The following is a 21,178-nucleotide window of genomic DNA, read 5'->3' as shown; positions in this document are numbered from 1 at the left end:
TTCACCATTGTTATTCAACATAACTGGAAGTCCTGACTAGAGCAATCAGACGAGAAAGAAATAAAGGGCATCCAAATTGGAAAGGAAAAAGTCAAATTATCCTTGTTTGCAGATGATATGGTCTTATGTTTGGAAAAACCTCAAGAATCCAGCAAAAAAACTACTGGAACAGATAAATTCGGTAAAGTTGCAAGATACAAACCAACATACAAAAATTAATAGCATTTCTATGCCAGCAACAAACAATCTGAAAAAGAAATCAAGAAAGTCAATTTACAATAGCTACAAATAAAATACGGATAAATTTCACCAAAGACATGAATGATCTCTACAATAAAAACTATAAAACGCCGATGCAAGAAATTGAAGAGGACACCAATAAATGGAAAAATATTCCTGTTCTTTGATTGGAAGAATCGGTATTGTTAAAACGTCCACAGTACCCAAAGCAATCTACAGATTCAATGCATTCTCTATCAAAATACCAATGACATTCTTCACAGAAACAGCAAAAATAATTCTAAACTTTAAATGGAACCACAAAAGACCCAGAATAGCCAAAGCCATCCTGAGCATAAAGAACAAAACTGGAGAGATCACATTACCTGACTTCAAATTATACTGCAGAACTACAGGAACCAAAACAACATGGTACTGTTAGCAGCAGAACATATCTGAGTCACACAACACCAAAGTATGTTACTGGCAGTGAATTCATATGAGTCTGCAACAACCTCATTTCTTGCCTCCTCAGAGGAAAAATTTGAGGGGCATAAGGCAGAAGGAGAGACTGAGGCAAGTTTTAGAGCAAGAGTGAAAGTTTTATTAAGAAGTCTTATAACAAGGGCCAGGCGTGGTGGCTCATGCCTGTAATCCCAACTCTTTGGGAGGCTCAAACAGGTGGATCACCTGAGGTCAGGAATTTGAGACCAGCATGGCCAATGTGATGAAACTCGGTCTCTACTAAAAATACAAAAATTAAGACTGGGTGCAGTGGCTCACACCTGTAATCCCAACACTTTGGGAGGCCGAGGTGGGTGGATCACCTGAGGTCGGGAGTTCGAGACCAGCCTGACCAACATGAAGAAACCCCGTCTCTACTAAAAATACAAAATTAGTGGGGCGTGGTGGTGCACACCTGTAATTACAGCTACTCAGAAAGGTTGAGGCAGGAGAATCACTTGAACCGAGGAGGCAGAGGTTGCGGTGAGCCAGGATTGCACCATTGCACTCCAGCCTGGGCAACAAGAGTGAAACTCTGTCTCAAAAAAAAAAAAAGAAAAGAAAAGAAAAGAAAAATTTGGCCAGATGAGGTGGAGGGCACTTGTAGTCCCAGCTACTCAGGAGGCTGAGGCAGGAGAATCGCTTGAACCCAGGAAGTGGAGGTTGCAGACAGCCAAGATCATGCCATTGCACTCCAGCCTGGGTGACAAGAGTGAGACTCCATCTCCCAAAAAATAAAGTTTTATAACAGGAATAAAGGGAAGGAAAGTACACTTGGAAGAGGGCCAAGTAGGTGACTCAAGAGGCAAGTGCATGGCTTGACCTTTTGACTTGGGGTTTTATACATTGGCATACTTCTGGGGTTTTATGTTACTTCTCCCCACTTGCCAAACTCCTGAGCTCTTATCAGGAAGCAGCTTATCACCAGTTTCAGGTGTTTTCTATTTATTAGAAGAGACTGCCTTTTCTTGGCACTGGCTATGACCAATTATTAGTTTAGAGAGACAGTTGACCACTTGACCATCACCTGATGGTTGCCTGACACTCCTGGTGTATCGCTGGGGGTTGGGGGGGGGCGAGGAATGGGGCGGAGCTCTCTTCTGCCCCACTCATACCCAACTAGCTACCCACTGTAACATTACTTGCATAAAAACAGGCACATAGACTCATGGATCAGAATAGAGAAATTAAAACAGCTGAACTCATGGAGATAAAGTAATGGTTACCAAAGGCCGGCAAAGGTAGTGGTGGGTGCTAGGAAAGTGGGGATGGTTAATGGGTACACAAATATTGTTAGATTGAATGAATAAGATTTAGAATTTGGTAGCACAACAGGGCAACTACAGGCAACAATAATTTACTGTACATTTAAAGAAAACTAAAAGTGTCCTAGCCAGAGCATCAGACAAGAGAAAGGGCATCTGAGTCAGTGGAGAGGAAGTCAAACTGTCCCTGTCAGTGATATGATCACATACCTAGAAAACCCTAGGTATGCAGTAAGACTCATCCTAAAAGCTCCTAGATCTGAAAAATGAACTCAGTAAAGTTTCAAGATAGAAAATCAATGTATGCAAATCAGTAGCACTGCTATAAACCAAGAACAACTCAGCTGAGACTCAAATCAAGAACTCAATCACTTTTACAACAGCTGCAAAAATAAAATACTTAGGAATATACCTAACCAAGGAGGTGAAAGATCTCTGTAAGGAAGACTACCAAACACTGCTGAAAGAAATCATCGATGACAGAAACAAATGGAAACATATCCCATGCTGATGGATGGGTAGAATTAATATTGTGAAAATGACCATACTGCCAAAAGCAATCTATAGATTTAATGCAATTCCCATCAAAATACTATCATCATTCTTCACAGAACTAGAAAAAACAATCCTAAAATTCATATGGAACCAAAAAAGAGCCCACAGAGCCAAAGCAAGACTAAGTGAAAAGAACAAATCTAGAGGCATCATATTACCTGACTCAAACTATACAACAAGGCTACAGTTACCAAAACAGCATGGTACTGTTATTTAAAAAAAGGCATGTAGATCAATGGAACAGAATAGAGAATCCAGAAATAAATCCAAATATTTACAACTAACTGATCTTTGACAAAGCAAACAAAAACATAAAATGGGGAAAGGACACTGCATTCAACAAATGGTGCTGGGATAATCGGCAAGCCACATGTAGAAGAATGAAACTGGATCCTCATCTCTTACCTTATATAAAAATCAACTCAAGACAGATCAAAGGCTTAAATCTAAGACCTGAGACCATAAAAATTCTAAAAGATAACATCAGAAAAACTCTTCTAGACATTGGCTTAGGCAAAGAGTTCATGACCAAGAACCCAAAAGCAAATGCAACAAAAACAAAAACAGATGGGACCTAATTAAACTAAAAAACTTCTGCACAGCAAAAGAAATAATCAGCATAGTAAACAGACAATCCACAGACGGGGAGAAAATATTTGCAAACTAGGTCTAATATCCAGAATCTACAAGGAACTCAAATCAGCAAGAAAAAAATCTCATCAAAAAGTGGGCTAAGGACATGAATAGACAATTCTCAAAAGAAGTTATACAGGCTGGGTGCAGTGGCTCATGCCTGTAATCCCAGCACTTTGGGAGGCTGAGGTGGGTGGATCGCCTGAGGTCAGGAGTTCAAGACCAGCCTGGCCAACATGATGAAACCCCATCTCTACTAAAAATACAAAAACTAGCTGGGTGTGGTGGTTGCACACCTATAATCCCAGCTACTCAGGGGGCTGAGGCAGGAGAATGGCTTGAACCTGGGAGGCGGAGGTTGCAGTGAGCCGAGATTGCGCCACTGCCCTCCAGCCTGGGCAATAGAGCAAGACTCCATCTCAAAAACAGAAAACAATAAAATACTAAAAGTTTTAAAATTAAAAAGATATATAAATGACCGAGAAACATGAAAAATGCTCAACATCACTAATTATCAGGGAAATGCAAATTAAGACCACAGTGAGATACCACCTTACTCCTGCATGAATGGCCATAATTTAACACTCAAAAAACAATAGATATTTGCATGGATGTGGGGAAAAGGGAACACTTTTACACTGCTGGTGGGACTGTAAACTAGTACAACTACTATGGAAAACAGTATAGAGATTCCTTAACTAAAAGTAGATCTATCATTTGATTCAGCAATCCCACTACTGGGTAGCTCCCCAGAGGAAAAGAAATCATTAAATGTAAAAGACACTTGCACATGCATGATTATCGCAGCACAATTCACAACTGCAAAAATACAGGACCAGCCTAAATGCCCATCAACCAAGTGGATAAAGAAAATGTAGTATATATATACTATGGAATACTACTCAGTCATAAAAAGGAATGAAATAATTGCATTTGCAGCAACCTGGATGGAGTTGGAGACCATTATTCTTATAAAGTAACTCAGGAATGGAAAAACCAAATATTGTATGTTCTCACTTATGAATGGGAGCTAAGCTATGAGGACACAAAGGTGTAAGAATGATATAGTGGACTTTGGGGACTCGGGGGAAGGATGGGAAGGGGTGAGGGATAAAAGACTACACATTGGGTGCAATGTACACTGCTCAGGTGTTGGGTGCACCAAAATCTCAGAAATCACAACTAAAGAACTTATTCATGTAAACAAACACCACCTGCTCCCCAAAAGTGATTGAAATAAAATTTTTTAAAAAGATAACCAAAAGTGTATAATTGGATTGTTTGTAACAAAAAGCAAGAATAAATGCTTGAGGTGATGGGTGCCCCATTTACTGTGATGTGGTTATTACTCATTGCATGCTGTATCAAATTATCTCATGTACCTCATAAATATATACATCTACTATGTATACACAAAATTAAAGAGTAAAAAAATAAATCTAAGACATAACAAAAAGATGTAAAAAGAATCTTTTCTTCCTGGGAACTGACTAGAGTTGCCAAATGTCTCAACTGGCCCAGGACTATCTATTTTTCTAAGACAGAAGAAGCGCTAAAACTGGGAAAGTCCTGGGCAAACTGGGATGAATTGGTTACCCTAGGATTTATCTTAAATGGAAGCACTTTTAGGAATTTTCACACTTTGAAATTCCATATTTCTTTCATACCTAGAAATAAATTTAAGATAAAGGTAACAAAGCAGTTGGCTATATAATCAAATGTTTAATGTTTCTCATCTTAACAGGCATAACAGTGAAACATTTTTCATGCTAATATGTAAAAAATAACCACTAAATACATCATTTTACAGTTTTACATTTTTGTATTAATATAATACATTATGTGTACATTATAATATATCTCTCTATTATATAATAAATAATCTCACATCTCAAGTTTTTTTTTTTTTTTTGAGACGGAGTCTCGCTCTGTTGCCAGGCTGGAGTGCAATGGTGCAATCTTGCCTCACTGCAATCTCCATCTCCCAGGTTCAAGCGATTCTCCTGCCTCAGCCTCCCAAGTAGCTGGGACTACAGGCACACGCCACCATACCCAGTTAATTTTTGTATTTTTAGTAGAGACGGGGTTTAACCATGTTGGCCAGGCTGGTCTTGAACTCTTGACCTCAGGTGATCCACCTGCCTCGGCTCCCAAAGTGCTGGGATTACAGGTGTGAGCCACCGTGCCAGGCCAAGAATCTTAATTTTTTAAATATATGTATTTAAATATATATAATATATAATAAGAATATATACATATTTAAATAAGAATAAGAATAGGTACATATTTAAATATTTAATAAGTATATATTATACTATATATTATTTATATATTTAATTATATATTTTATATATTATATTGTCTAGTATATAATCATATATAGTTCTTATATATGATTCTTAACTTTTAACATATATAAATATATATTTAAAAAGTTTAGAATCATATATATATAATTATATATATAAAGTTAAGAATCTTGAGATGTGAGATTATCCTGGATCATCGAGGCAGGGTCAATCTAATCACATGAGTCCTTAAAAGTGGAAGAGGGAGGCAGAAGAAGGAGTCAGGGAGATGAGACATAAGAATAGAGAAGAGACTCAGAGGAGAGACACTTGATCCACCGTTGCTGGCTTTGAAAATGGGTGGAGGCCATGAGCCAAGGAATGCAATCAGCCACCAGAAACTCAGCTGTCAACCATCAAGGAAACAAGGATCTGAATCCTACAACTACAAGGGACTGAATTCTATCAACAACCAAAACAAACAAGGAAACAGATCCTTCCCTAGAGCATCCAAAAAGGAATGCAGGCCTGTCAACACCTTGATTTTGGCCAAGTGAGACCCATGCCAGATTTTTGACCTACAGAACTGTAAGATTATAAATCTGTGTTAAGCCACTAAGTTTATGGTAACTTATTATGACTGCAGTGGAAAACTAATACGATATATAAATTCAGTCTTTCATTTATAAGGTATGGGGGGAAAGGTAGGGGAGGAAAGGTAGAAGAGGAAAAAAAATAATTTTATGAAACATCAAAATTCTTAGGAAATCTTAAAAATGCTTTATGTATGTTTTAGAATCATGAAAGGAAAAAAAAAAAACAGCATCACTATATTCTGTAGTTGGCCTGGGAAAAGACAAATTGATTAGAAACCAGTGACAGCAACAGAAGGGAGGTAGATGGCTAGAGTAAGAAGTTTGTTCACACAAGGCTACTGCTTTTATTGTACACCTTCAAAGATATTACTTTGCCCATCACCTACTCTTTCTGAAGCCAAAAACTAAGAAAGGTGGGGGAAGGGGATGGAAAAGGCAAATCTCCACCATTAACACTCACTACATTCATTATAGAAAGATGTTTCTTGTTAAGGCCCCCAAGGACAATCCTGGAATTATATTAACAAGTCTTTGTGTACATAGACTATGTATAAACAAAATCTATGGAACTGCCTATAGGTTTTCCTCTTTTAAAAAAGTGCTGTTTAATGAAACACTGAAGAACAATCATGCCCTTTTAAAAATAAATGATCGGCCGGGCGCAGTGGCTCACGCCTGTAATCCCAGCACTTTGGGAGGCCGAGGCGGGTGGATCATGAAGTCAGGAGATCGAGACCATCCTGGCTAACACGGAGAGACCCTGTCTCTACTAAAAATACAAAAAATTAGCCGGGAGTGGTGGTGGCGGGCACCTGTAGTCCCAGCTACTCAGGAGGCTGAGGCTGGAGAATGGTGTGAACCTGGGACGGGGAGCTTGCAGGGAGCCGAGATCACACCACTGCACTCCAGCCTGGGCAACAGAGCAAGACTCAGTCACACACACACACACACACACACACACACACACACGATCAATTCTCCGCCTCAAAAGATGATTGTTTACGGCAATTCAGCATAACCTTTGTTAGGTTACAGATAACATGAAGTAAAAGTCGAAAGTTTAAGTATTTAAGCCTGAGTGCTTATTTCTTTTTGTATTCTTAAGTCAACATAAGCTCTGCTTTGGGAAAAAGACCATTCATTGTTTCTTAGAAAATCAACTCTATTTTAGAGGCCACATGACCAACCAATGTAAAGATTATATTTCTCATTTGCAGCTAAGTGTAGCCATGTAATTACATTTTAGGTAGAAGCATGAAAGTCAAAATAATGTGTGCAACTTTGAAGAAAGGTTCTTTCCCTTCTGCTTGGCTGAAAACCAGACATGAAAGCTTGATTACCAGTTGCTGTCTTGGATCGTATGGTGGTTTTTCATGGTAATCTTATAATCGTGAAACAATATAGAAGAACCTGAATTTCTGACAACGCAAAACACCTATCTACCTACATACCTACCTCCCAGCCCTACGATGAGTTCCCACAAGGAACATCTCTTAGCCCTATACTGAGTACCTCTGTGCTTCTTGACTATGAGGGAGAAATACATTTCTGTATTGTTTACCTCTCTTATTTTGGATTTCCTTGTTTTTTGCTGTTGAATCTATCCTGTTTTTTTCTTTTTTCACTTTTTTCTTCTAAAATGTATACCTACAAGAATGAGTTTAAAGAAACTATCCTATTTTAATGTATGACATATTATCTTATTCTGGTTACTGGGAATTAGCTATAAATTAAATTTTGTCTTTTATCTATATAGAACACCTAATACTTTTTATTGGAAGAGTATTAGAAAACAATATTTAAACCCGTATTTGTTTCTGGATTAAATAGTGATGACTGTACCATATACTAAAAATATACTAATATCATTGAATTGTACACTTTGTATTGTGTGAATTTTATGGCATGTGAAGTATATCTTAATAAAGCTATTATTTTAAAAATATGTTAAAATGAATCATTCAATGAAAGCATTATGATATTTAAATATTTTTTAATTAAGCTTTGAATTGAAACTACCATTTCAGTGGGATATGAGAATCATTTATTAAACCAATTTGTGAAATATAAAACTTTAACATCAATTCAGACGTTTTAACTTGTGACTATTCTGATATCCCCCTTGACGTTTGCTTCTATCTTATTATTATTCATTTCCAGATTCAGGTTTTGCATTACTTTGAAGAGCATTTTATCATCTTTTTTATCTCCTGAAGCAGCCCTTTTGTTGAGAGCTTCTTCTGTTACAATAAAAAACTGTTCCGTTGGTTGAAGAATGCTTACTCCATAGCCTTTGTTGCTATAAATATGATTATTTGTCATCTTCAATTTGGGTGCTGGAAGAACCTATTAAATTATTTGAGGAAATTAGTTTTTCAATAATTTTATTTAAAAAATGAAGTAATGAACATATAAAAATTAGCTTAGACTTTATTCTTGGATTAACAGATTTTTTAAAGCAACCAAGACTCTCAATTTTGAACAAGTGTTAAGTGCTATTTTCATGACACCAACTAACGTAATATTAACTACAAAAATATTTAATAAGAATTTTTTTGGCCGGGCGCGGTGACTCATGCCTGTAATCCCAGCACTTTGGGAGGCTGAGGTGGGCGGATCACAAGGTCAGGAGTTCAATACCAACCTGGCCAAGATGGTGAAACCCCGTCTCTACTAAAAATACAAAAAAATTAGCCGGGCGTGGTGGTGGGCGCCTGCAATCTCAGCTAATCAGGAGGCTGAGGCTGAGAATTGTTTGAACCCAAGAGGCAGAGGTTGCAGTAAGCCGAGATCATGCCACTGCACTCCAGCCTGGGCGACAGAGTGAGACTCTGTCTCAAAAAAAAAAAAAAATTTATTTTTGAGCAACCTCTGTTCACTGCAACCTCTGCCTCCCGGTTCAAGTGATTCTCCTGCCTCAGCCTCTCAAGTAGCTGGGACTACAGGTGCGTGCCACCACATCTGGCTAATTTTTGTATTTTCAGTAGAGACAGGGTTTCAATATTTTGGCCAGGCTGGTCTCGAGCTCCTGACCTCATGATCCATCCGCCTTGGCCTCCCAAAGCACTGGAATTACATGTGTGAGCCACCGCACCCAGCCAATAAGAAAATATTAAATGAGCCAGGTGTGGTGGCTCACGCCCTGTAATCCCAGCTCTTAAGGAGGCAGAGGCAGAAAGATAGCTGGAGCCCAGGAGTTCGAGACCTGCCTGGGCAATATAGCAAGACCCCATTTTCCACAAAAAGAAAAAGAAAAAAAAAATAAGTGTAAGAAAATATTAAATGAAGTTTTCAATTTACTTTTATCAGTTATTGATAAAAACAACTAATTCTGTATGGGGATACAACCCGTGGAGCCGACCTCTCATAACATAATAAACATGAAAATAAATAATTTCATATAATATGTGATTTGGAGAAAATAAGGTAATGGGGTAGCATGACTGGGTGGGGAGTTACCACTTGAGTGTTCTTTACATTAAAGCCTTCTTTGAAGAGGGACAATCACATTCAGATAGTAATAAGAAAGTCTATAGAAAGAGTGCTTCAGGTCAGGTGTGGTGGCTCACCCCTGTAATCCCAGCACTTTGGGAGGCAGAGGCGGGCAAATCACCTGAGGTCAGTAGTTTGAGACCAGCCTGACCAACATGGAGAAACCCCGTCTCTATTAAAAATACAAAATTAGCTGGGCGTGGTGGCACATGCCTGTAATCCCAGTTACATAGGAAGCTGAGGCAGGAAAATCGCTTGAACCTGGGAGGCAGACATTGCGGTGAGCCGAGATCGCGCCATTGCACTCCAGCCTGGGCAACAAGAGCGAAAATTCATCTCAAACAAACAAACAAACAAACAAAAGAGTGCTTCAGGTGAAGGTAACAGCCAGAACAAAGTTAATAATTTCTGGGAACACAAACAAAGCCAGTGTGGCTCGAATATAATGTATAAGAGGAAGACTGGAAGGAGATTAAGTTGGAGAAAGCAGAGGCCAGATCTTATCAGATTTTATAAACCATGTTTATCAAATTTTAACGTTACATATATATCATTTGGGAGCTTGTTAAAGACCACATTTTGTTCAATTGGTCTGGCATGAGGCTCAAAATTCTCCACTTCTAACAAACTACCAGGTGATGCCAATGCTGCTGGTCCATGGCTCACACTTTGAGTATCAGGAATATGATTCTTAAAGTGTGAGTTCAACCAGCAGTACCAGCATCACCTAGGAACTTACTAAAACAAATTCTCTGGCTTTACCCTAGACCTGCTGAATCAGAAAGCAGAGTGGACCTCTGCAAGAATGATTCTGATGCATGCTAACATTCAAGGACCACTGAAAAATTGAAAAATATTTAAGAACAGAAAAAATGTTTTAAGATAAATCAAAGATTTTAAAACTGCTCCCATTTACCATTTGTACCTTCTTTTCTCTTTTATTTTTTTTTTTTTTTTGAGACAGTCTCGATCTGTCGCCTAGGCTGGAGTGCGGTGGTGTGCTCTTGGCTCACTGCAACCTCTGCCTCCCGAGTTCAAGTGATTCTCCTGCCTCAGCCTCCCGAATAGCTGGGACTACAGGCATGTGCCAATACGGAGGGTTATTTTTTTTTGTATTTTTAGTAGAGACGGGATTTCACTATGTTAGCCAAGATAGTCTCGATCTCCTGACCTTGTGATCTGCCCGCCTCGGCCTCCCAAAGTGCTGGGATTACAGGCGTGAGCCGCCGTGCCTGGCCTTGTACCTTATTTTCAACCAATTATCTGACTTAGGGTCCAGAATCATACAGGGAGTGGGAGGCTACTAGTAATATATAATACAATTCCTGCCCTTAGATAATTTATAATCTATTTGAGGAGACAAAATGTACGTTCATAAAACAAAGAGTTAGAATGTTCTAGAAAAAACTTCATTAACATAAAAGTTCATTAACTACACAAGCCTAGAGAGGGACTTAGACAGGATTTATAGAAGCAGAAAGGATGGAAGACAATTCACCTAGAAATTATTGCTGTTAATGTTTTAATTGGTTAGCTTAAATCATTTAACACAACTTTGAAAGTAAGACTTCAAATGCTTCTTAATATATTATTATTCTTAATTTGCTTTACTTTGTAATTTGAAATAAAAAATGTATTACAGATCTGATCAAAGAAAACTCTAAAATGTCTTTAAGAGAAAAATCTATCCCATTTCTCATATTCAGAGTTATTTGCAAAGAGTTTAAGTACAAATTATTAAATTAGGTAAGGCTAAACTTATTTCCCATCAGCCATTATTTAACCATATTTTATTACTTGTACTACCTTTTAAGACTGAAACTGGTATTTTATTACTTATAATTACTTACAATTCTCATAACAATGCTACATCAAGAAATAAGATAATACCTTCATATTAACTCCACCTAAGGTGCTTTTTGAACTGTCACTGGTTCTGAGGTTATTACAGTGATGAATTTCATTTCTTTCCAGAATGGCTATGCTTCCAGGATACAGTTCAACACCAGCACCCTGTAAATTAAAAGCAAATAAAACTATCTACAAAGTAGATACACAAATCTCTCTCCAAAATATTATTTAGATTTGAAAATTGTAATTCTGTATTACCAATATAAACATTGAGTTATATGAAAATACATGATCATACATGCAACTGTTAATTGTAAAGATAATATTTAAAAATATTGAAAATATAAATATGTTAGAGAATCATTAGACTTAGAAGGTTGAGGTCATATAATCCATTACCTTATTCTTCCACCCAAATGATTCTCTAGAAAGGAGTCCAAAACCTTTTTAAGCAATTGTTTCAATAGTTATGAAAATTTATATCTACTGTAAATCCCACGCAATGCCACTAAAGTATATTTCCTCATTTTAGTGGAAATTTAAAAAGTTCTTTAAAAAGGTGCTCTTATTTTTCTACTTCCTTTAATCCTTTTTCTCATTCAATACTCCAGTCCTTCAATGATCTTTGTGATTGTTATCTAAAGACTCAAGCTCTTAATTTTTAATTATTTATTTATTTATTGTTAAAGACAAGGTCTTTCTGTGTTGCCCAGGCTGGTGTCAAACTTGGGCTCAAGTGATCCTCCCGCCTCAGCTCTCAAAGTGCTGGGATTACAGGAGTGAGCCACTGTACTTGGCCTCAAGTTTTTTATGTCCTGATTATTCAGAAGCTGTCAGAACTAATCACATCATCTAACAGCAACTTCTGATAACTTACATGTCTTATTTCTTTAAAGATAAACTATCAAATGATTGACTCATGATTTACGTCATAGCCACTGTTTTCCAGATTTTAAAAAGTCACACTTATAAAACAAAGCTAAATATTCTTTACTTTGGACCTAGCATTTCATTTTTCCTAAACGTACTATGACACTCTAGTACTCATTTTGTTGATGTCTACCAGTTACTAAGTTTAATTAGAATTCCACTAAAAGATGAAAAAATTGCTACCCTTTATTTGTATATTAAGGTCACTCAAAGGTGTTATCTATAGTCATATAAAGCCATACTTTTTAAAGAATGAAATACCTGGGCACCAGTTATTTCACTGTCTGTAATTGTCAAAGCAGCCCCTGTAAGAACACACACTCCTGTTCCTTCACATTTTAATATGCAGTTTTCTAGAGTCATGTGACCAGACTCCACCACCACGATACCATCAACCGTCCCTTGTTGTATCAGAGATAGATGCATTAGTTTCACATTGTCAGCTTTGGACACCACAAAACTGTCACGAGAAGGTTCAGAAGTAATCATAATTTCCTCTCTCTTTCCAACTCCTGATTCATAGGGATAAAAATACATTAAATCAGTAATCTCCCATTTTGAGGCCTTTTAGTCATTCAACAATACTGCTGTTACTAAAGTGTTTCAGTGTGTGCATGTGTGTGTATGTGTGTGTGTGTGTGCATTTTTAGAGACGGGTCTCGCTATGTTGCCCGGCTAGTCTCGAACTCCTGGGCTCAAGTGATCCTCCTGCCTCACCTCCTGAGTAAGTTGGGACTACAGGTGCATAGCACAGTGCCCAGCTTCACATATTTTTAACAAATAATATAGTAGATACATAACTATAGTGTAATCTTTTTCTTTTTTGAGACAGTCTTGCTCTTTTGCCCAGGCTGGAGTGCAGTGGCTTGATCATGGCTCATCGCAACCTGGGCTCACGTGATTGTCCCACCTCAGCCTCCCAAGTAACTGGGACTACAGGTGTGTGCCACCACATCCAGCTAACTTTTGAATTTTTTTGTAGAGATGGGGTTTCACTATGTTGCCCAGGCTGGTCTCAAACTCCAGGGCTCTAGCAATCCACCTGCCTCAGCCTCCCAAAGTGCTGGGATGTCCTTCTTTTGTTTTTGCTGTTGTTGTTGGTTAGAAAATGAGAATACTCTTACTTCAAAGTCAAAAAGAGAGAAAGTTTCTAAATATGTTCAGGACCTAAAAGAAATTTAGTAAATTCTACTTTTCTACTTCTGTTTTGGTGAGTTAGCATGTGATATTGGCCTTTTTGAGAAAATGATGAGCATATTTTAATATAGCATTACATCTGGGTTTTCTTAGTAAAGTGATATGAAAAGCAGTAAAGATAGATAAGAAAAAAGTGGTTTTGGTAAAAAATATAAATGGAGCTAATAGAAAATATGATGAACATGTCTTAATTGTAAAAGGAATATAAAGGATTTTTGTAAAATATAAATTCTATTGTAATTTCTAATGATTCCATTAAGCATGTTTAGAATACACAATTTGTCCAGTATACATTGCTGTAAAAAAACTACAAAATGATGCCCTGCTAACCCTTTATAATGATGTCATCTGTCAACAAAGCAAGATTTGCAGCTTGATATTCTCCTGGAAAAATTATTACTGTATCTCCACTATAACAATTATCCAAAGCCAAATCCAAATCATCATGCTGTTGGAGAAGTGTGTCTGAAGATAAATCCTTTATCTAAAAAGAAATAAAACACTTGCACTTTCAATAATAGGTTAAACTTAAACATGTCATTTTAATCAGTTACTTACTGGACAAGTGCTTTTCCCAAAAGACTTATCATTTATTAAAGATTAGCAAGTATTAAATGCTCAAAGTATCAGTTCATTGATTAATGTTGAAATGAAATTTTTCTTTACAATCATTCATCATTTTATAACTATTAAATACTGGGTATTAGCTATGTGCCATATTTTGAACTTTACATATTACCTCCTTAAGCCTTGCAACAGTTCCTTGACATATTATTATTATTATTTTGAGATGGAGTTTCACTCTGTCGCCCAGGCTGGAGGACAATGGTGCGATCTCGGCTCGCTGCAACCCCTGCCTCCCGGGTTCAAGTGATTCTCCTGCCTCAGCCTCCTGAGTAGCTGGGATTACAGGCGCCTGTCACTGCATCTGGCTAACTTTTTGTATTTTTAGTAGAGATGGGGTTTCTCCATGTTGGCCAGGCTGCTCTTGAACTCCTGACCTCAGGTAATCTGCCCACCTCAGCCTCCCAAACTGCTGGGATTGCAGGCATGAGCCACCGCGCCCGGCGATGTAAGTATTATTATACCTGCTATAAGGTTAAGGAAATTGAAGCTTGGCAAGATTAAATGAATTGTCAAAATTAGTAGTGATGCCAAGCTTTAGATACAGTTCAATATGACACCAGATTTCATGCTCTTCCCTATGCATCATTTTGTTTTCTTTAACTCAAAATGACCCTCCAATTTTAGTAAATGAACAAAATTCTTTTTTTTTTTGAGATGGAATTTCACTCTTGTCACCCAGGCTAGTGTGCAATGGCGCAATCTCAGCTCACTGCAACCTCTGCCTCCCAGATTCAACAAATTCTCCCACCGCAGCCTCCCGAGTAGTTGGAGTTACAGGCGTCTGCCACCACACCTGGCTAATCTTTGTATTTTTAGTAGAGACAGGGTTTCGCCATGTTAGCCAGGCTGGTCTTGAACTCCTGACCTCAGGTGATCCACCTGCCTCGGCCTCCCAAAGTGCTGGGATTACAGGTGTGAGCCACCATGCCCAGCCCCCAAATAAACAAAATTATACATATCAAAGATTCTAAAATACGCATTGGGAGTAGAAAAGAGGAGATAACTTCATTATTAGTGTCGTGAAGACTGAAGGGCTTTATTTATTTATTTTGAGACAGGGTCTCATTCTGTTGCCCAAGCTGGAGTGCAGTGGCACAATCATGGCTCATGCAGCCTAAACCTCCCAGGTTCAAGTGATCCTCCCACCTCAACCTCCTGAGTAGCTGGGACTACAGGCATACATGGCCACGCCTGGGTAATTTTTGTATTTTTTGTAGAGGTGGGGTTTCGCTATAGTATAGTATTCCATTCCACGGTGTATATGTACCACATTTTCATTATTCAGTCCACCATCAATGGGCAGCTAGGTTGATTCCCTGTCTTTGCTATTATGAATAGCACATCAAAGCCTAATTTTTAACAATTACATACTAATGTATCAAACAGATATATTACCACTTATGTTATGAATTTCTCACTCTTATTTAGATGGTTTATGAGTTTTCAACATTATGAAAATACTACAACAGATCTTTATATATATGTATCTAGTTATTTCTTTAGGAAACATTACTAGACGGGAAATTGCTGAATCAAAAGGTATAAACATTTTAAGACTCTTGGATATACTTTGCCAAACTCCTCTCCAGAAAACCTTAATCAATTAAAACTTGGGTTAAGAATGCTCATTTTGTTATAAACAAAACAACATGGGATTTTTTTTTAATGTGTAAAATATTTGCCATTTTAATGGACAAAACTCTTCCCACTTCATTTTCATTTCCATTTATTTGATAAGTGAGAGTGAACACTTTTTTCAGATATATGTAAAATTCCTATAAGCCTTACTAAATCAGCAACCCACAAATTCATTTGTGTACATATTACATACATTGGAGGCAGATAGCACAAGACTACCTCTGTAAATAAATAATTTGTAAGAACTCTGAAACCCTCCTCACTCATATTTTTTTTTTATTCACTGAAATAAGAAACACAGGAGAGAGAAAAAAGTGTGATAGAGGAAGACAATGAGTTTAACTTTGGTGCCAACAAATTTGAAGTGCCAGTGGAGTCACTCGATAGAAGTATCCAGCAGACTATGGATATAAGGGTCTACAATATAGGACCTGACTAGACATAAGGTCATAGATTTATTTACTTATATGATAATTTGAGCACAAGAATGGATGAAATTAGCTACAAGAATGTGTAAAGAGGGAAAGATAGCAACCTAGAACAGAACACTGAGGAATATTTAACAAACTGGCAGAAACGCAAGATCTCACAAAGAATACTGAGAAGTAGGCAAAGAGGTAGTAAGAAAATCAGGAGACTAGGATGTGATGAAAGGAGGAAGTACAGTCGACCCTTGAACAACATGGGTTTGACCTGCATAGACCCATTTATACACAGATTTTTTTCAACCAAACATGGATCAAAATACAGCATTTGCAGTATGAAAATCTGAGTATATGGAGAGCAGACTGACGTTTTTGTATATGTGGGTTCTGCAGGGCTGACAGCACGACTTGAATACACACGGATTTGGATACATGCCAAGTGTCTTCGGACTAATCCCTGTGTATACCGAGGGACAAATGTAATTGGTAGTGTCAAATGCTGCTCAAAGATTAACAAGATGGTAATCTCTGAGTCGTACCTACTGCAATTGGCCAGAGGGAGATTCTATATTACCACAACAGCATTTTCAGTGATATTCTGGAGACAGAAGCCAGATCACAGTGAGTAGAGGAATAAATATGAAAGAAATAGAAATAAATGCAGATAAATATTTCAAGTAGTTTTTCTCTGCAAGGTAAGAAACAGAGATGTGGCGTTTAGGGTAGATATTGTTTTGCTATTTAAAACAGAACAGAATTGAACATAACTCACTGTATTCAGGAAGGAGAGAGTAGAGAGGAGAGGTTAAAGACACAAGGAAGAGATGACAGCACAGAAATGGTGAGGTAATGGCTCTTCCACTGAAAAAAAACATAAGTTGGCAAAAACTATGGAATCAACTTTTGGGAGCTCTAGAACCTAAATCAAACATCACAACAAAGGAAATACTTAATGAAGTGGCTGCTAAAATTCAGTAAACAAGTGTTGTGTCTTTGCTTTGCTTACCCACCTACCATCCCCAATCCCCTGCTCTGCAGCAGCAATGGAAATGGCAGCCCACATTCCTGGTGTAGCTTGCTGGTGCCAGCAGGCCACCAGGTAGTAGGGTGCAATACAGGCCTTGTTCTCAAAATACTATGGTTGTAAATTCTGACCTATCTGGTAGTTCTCTGATGGACTGGCAAAGAGGATAATCTTTTTTTCACCCCTCAGGCTAGAGTGGCTTTCCCTTTGCCCCAAAGAACACAGAAAGAGACAAGCAAAATTCCTCAAAGGAGGGGCTGAGGAGAAAGATTTTTGGAGGAATAAGGGCTTGAAAGGAATCAGGGCTTCCCATACACTAGGAAATCAGTAGTGAAATGCACATGCACTGCAGGGCTAGACGTATGCTCAGAAGATATCTGAGAAGAACCTAGGCTTGCACCTTTGGCTGCTCTTTGGGCCTTGTGCAAACAGGAAGCAAAAGCTAATACAAAGTTTTAGGCAGCCTGGCTTAGCTTTGAAGGAGTGTCTCAGCTCAGAGACAATCTGCAAACACTGGGAGAGTTTTTGTTTTTGTTTTTTTCTATTTATTTATCAATTTTTTTTTTTTTTTGAGACAGAGTCTGGCTCTGTCACCCAGACTGGAGTGCAGTGGCATGATCTTGGCTCACTGCAACCTCTGCCTCCCAGGTTCAAGCGATTTTCCTGCCTCAGCCTCCCAAGTAGCTGTAATTACAGGTGTGCACCACTACGCCCAGCTAATTTCTGTATTTTTAGTAGAGGTGGGGTTTCACCATGTTAGCCAGGCTAGTCTCAAACTCTTGGCCTCAAGTGACCCGCCTGTCTCAGCCTCCCGAAGTGCTGGGATTACAGGTGTGAGCCACTGCACCTGACCTTGTTTTTTTTCTTTTTAGCTGAGCCATTTAAGGAAATCTCTGTCAGATTACTCACTACCTACTGAGATAACAACAAAGACTTCAAGTGCCACACAAAAAAGAAATACAGCCTTCACAGAAGTAGTTTAGAAAAGTCATTAAACAAACATACAGCTGCAGTCTTCAACAACCGAAACAAACCCTGAGGAGGGGTAGAATCCAGTTTCCAGAGTTACCATATTATAATATCCAAAAAGTCCAGTTTTCACAAAAAAATTGCAAGGCATACAAAAAAATAAGATACCGTGGCCCATTCACAGGAAAAATAAATTAACAGAAACTATCCCAGAGGAACTTTGGACTTACTAGACAAAGACTTAAACTCAACTGTTTTAAATGTGCACAAAGAGCTAAAGGAAACAATCAAGAACTAGAAGCAACCAGGAGAACAATGTCTGAACAAATAAAGAATATCGATAAAAATATAAACAAAATAGGAATTCTGTAGTTGAAAAGTGTAATAGCTGAAGTGAAAAAATTCACTAGAGGGGTTCAACAGCAGATTTGAGCAAGCAGAAAAAATAATCAGCAATCTTGATGAAAGCACAATAGAAATTATCCAGCCTGAGGACCAGAAAGAAAAGAAGTATGGAAAAAAATGAACAGCATCAAAGGGACCTGTGGGATACCATGAAGCATATAAATATACTTACTAGGAAGTGTCAGAAGAAGAGCAAAGAGAGAAAAGGGTATGGTGTTACTTTGTATGTATATATGGGTTTTCATTCACAGCTCGTGACTCATAACTTCCATAGTCCTTATTACAGTTTTTTGTTATAATGTTGGGTGCTTTAGGCCTCAGGAGCAGGCCTCAGGAAACAGAATCTCTCTAACCTTCTCTTGCTCTCCTTTCACCTGCCCCAGGGCAGGACTCTAATATTCTTGTGCTTTTCTGATTGTGGGTCATAAGACCCTCATTCCAAACCAGGTTCCGCCAGGTATGGTGGCTCGCGCCTGTAATCCCAGCTCTTAGGGAGGCAGAGGTGGGAGTATAGCTTGAGCCCAGGAGTTTGAGACCTGCTTGGGCAATATAGCAAGACCCTGTTATCCACAAAAAAGAAAAAAAAGAGACAAAACATAAATAAATAAACTGGGTTCCACCCCATACCTAGAGGCCAATAACGTTTTAACACAGTTGTCCAAAGAAACCCAAGAGGACTGGGTTCAGAGAGCCTTCAGAAAGCTGACCGCATAACATTTCCTGGAGGATGACATACCTGGAGGAGGGCATGGGAGCTCTGTGCACCTTTCCCTGATACTTTCCCCTACACATCGTTTCATCTCTATCCTTTGTAATATTGATTTTTTTTTTTTTTTGAGACGGAGTCTTACTCTGTCACCCAGGCTGGAGTGTAGTGGCGCAATCTCGGCTCACTGCAACCTCTGCCTCCCGGGTTCAAGTGATTCTCCTGCCTCAGCCTCCCAAGTAGCTGAGATTACAGGTGTGTGCCACCACGCCCAGCTAAATTTTGTATATTTAGTAGAGACAGGTTTTTGCCATGTTGGCCAGGCTGGTCTCAAACTCCTGACCTCAAGTGATCTGCCTGCCTCAGTCTCCCAAAGTGCTGGGATTACAGGTGTGAGCCACTGTGCTTGACTGTAATATCCTTTATAATAAACTGGTAAACATAGGCCGGGCATGGTGGCTCACACCTGTAATCCCAGCACTTTGGGAGGCTGAGGCGGGTGGATCACAGGGTCAGGAGTTCAAGACCGGACTGACCAATATGGTGAAACCCCATCTCTACTAAAAATACAAAAATTAGCTGGGTGTAGTAGTGTGCTTCTGTTATCCCAGCTACTCAGAAGGCTGAGGCAGGAGAATTGCTTGAACCTGGGAGGTGGAGGTTACAGTGAGCCAAGATCATGCCACTGCATTTCCAGCCTGGGTGACATAGCAAGACTCCATCTCAAAAAATTAACTAATTAATTAAGTAAATTAACTGGTAAACATAAATGTTTCTCTGAGTTCTGTGCACTGCTCTAGCAAATTAATTAAACCTAAAAAAAAGGGAGTTGTGAGAACCCCAACTTGAAGCCAGTCAGTCAGAAGTTCTGGAGGCCTAGACTTGTGAGTGGTATCTGAGGGACAGGGGCAGTTTTGGAGGCTGAGTCTCCAACCTGTAGAATGTGACACTGTCTACTGGTAGATATGTTGAAATAGAATTGTAGCACACCCAGTTGGGGTCTGCTGGAGAACTGATTACTTGCTGGCAGGGAGAAAGCCCCACATATTTTGGGGTCCCAGAAGTCTTCTGTGTTGATAATTCTTGTTTTGTTGTGAAAACAGAAGGAAAATATGGTTTGAGTGTTTTCCTAACAAAGGCAGAAAAAATATTTGAAAACATAACAGCTGAAAACATCCCAAATTTCATTAAAGACATGAATCTACATATCCAAGAAGTGCAATGGACTTTAAGTAGGATAAACACAAAGAAACACATATTAACATACATTACAATCAAACAATTAAAATCCAAAGATAGGCGGGGGTATGGGTGGCTCACACTTGTAATACCAGCACTTTGGGAGGCCAAGGCGGCAGATCACCTGAGGTCAGGAGTTCCAGACCAGCTTGGCCAACACGGCGAAACCCCCTCTCTACTAAAAATACAAAAATTAACCAGATGTGGTGCCACATGCCTATGATACCAACTACTGGGGAGGTTGAGGTAGGAGAATCACTTGAACCCGGGAGGCAGAGGTTGCAGTGAGCTGAGATCATGCCATTGCACTCCAGCCTGGGCAACAAGAGCAAAACTCCATCTCAAAAAATAATAATGATAAAAAACAATCCAAAGATAAAGAGAGAATCTTAGAAGCAGCAAGAGGGAAGCAACGCATTAAGTATAAGAGATCCTTAATAAGATTAAGGCTGATTTCTTATCGGAAACCATGGAAGCCAGAAAGCAGTGGGATTTTAAAGCGCTGAAAGATAAACAGCCAAAAATTCTACATCTAGAAAAACTCTCTTTTCAAAATGAAGAAGAAATTGACGTTTCTAGATAAACAAAAGTTGGGCCTATCCTAAAAGAAATGCT

The 21,178-nt window shown here is 38.6% G+C and overlaps 1 protein-coding gene across 2 annotated transcripts in view; it reads right to left on the bottom strand.

The window, feature by feature from the left end:
• Nucleotides 1–8,036: 8,036 nt before the first annotated feature.
• Nucleotides 8,037–21,178, bottom strand: part of SHCBP1L (SHC binding and spindle associated 1 like) — a 47,388-nt gene continuing 34,246 nt past the window's right edge. For both annotated transcript variants that reach the window (XM_017951470.3, XM_017951471.2), the window contains 4 exons: nucleotides 13,861–14,014; nucleotides 12,595–12,845; nucleotides 11,443–11,565; nucleotides 8,037–8,406 (listed from right to left, as the gene is read on the bottom strand). In XM_017951470.3, the coding sequence (XP_017806959.2) occupies nucleotides 8,155–8,406; nucleotides 11,443–11,565; nucleotides 12,595–12,845; nucleotides 13,861–14,014 (780 nt within the window). In that variant the 3' untranslated portion in view covers nucleotides 8,037–8,154. The remainder of the gene's footprint in view (nucleotides 8,407–11,442; nucleotides 11,566–12,594; nucleotides 12,846–13,860; nucleotides 14,015–21,178) is intronic.

Source organism: Papio anubis, chromosome 1 (genome assembly GCF_008728515.1).
Source record: "Papio anubis isolate 15944 chromosome 1, Panubis1.0, whole genome shotgun sequence".
Lineage (NCBI taxonomy): Eukaryota > Metazoa > Chordata > Mammalia > Primates > Cercopithecidae > Papio > Papio anubis.
The sequence above is the reverse complement of the archived record's forward strand: the minus strand, read 5'-3'. Positions and strand labels throughout refer to the sequence as shown.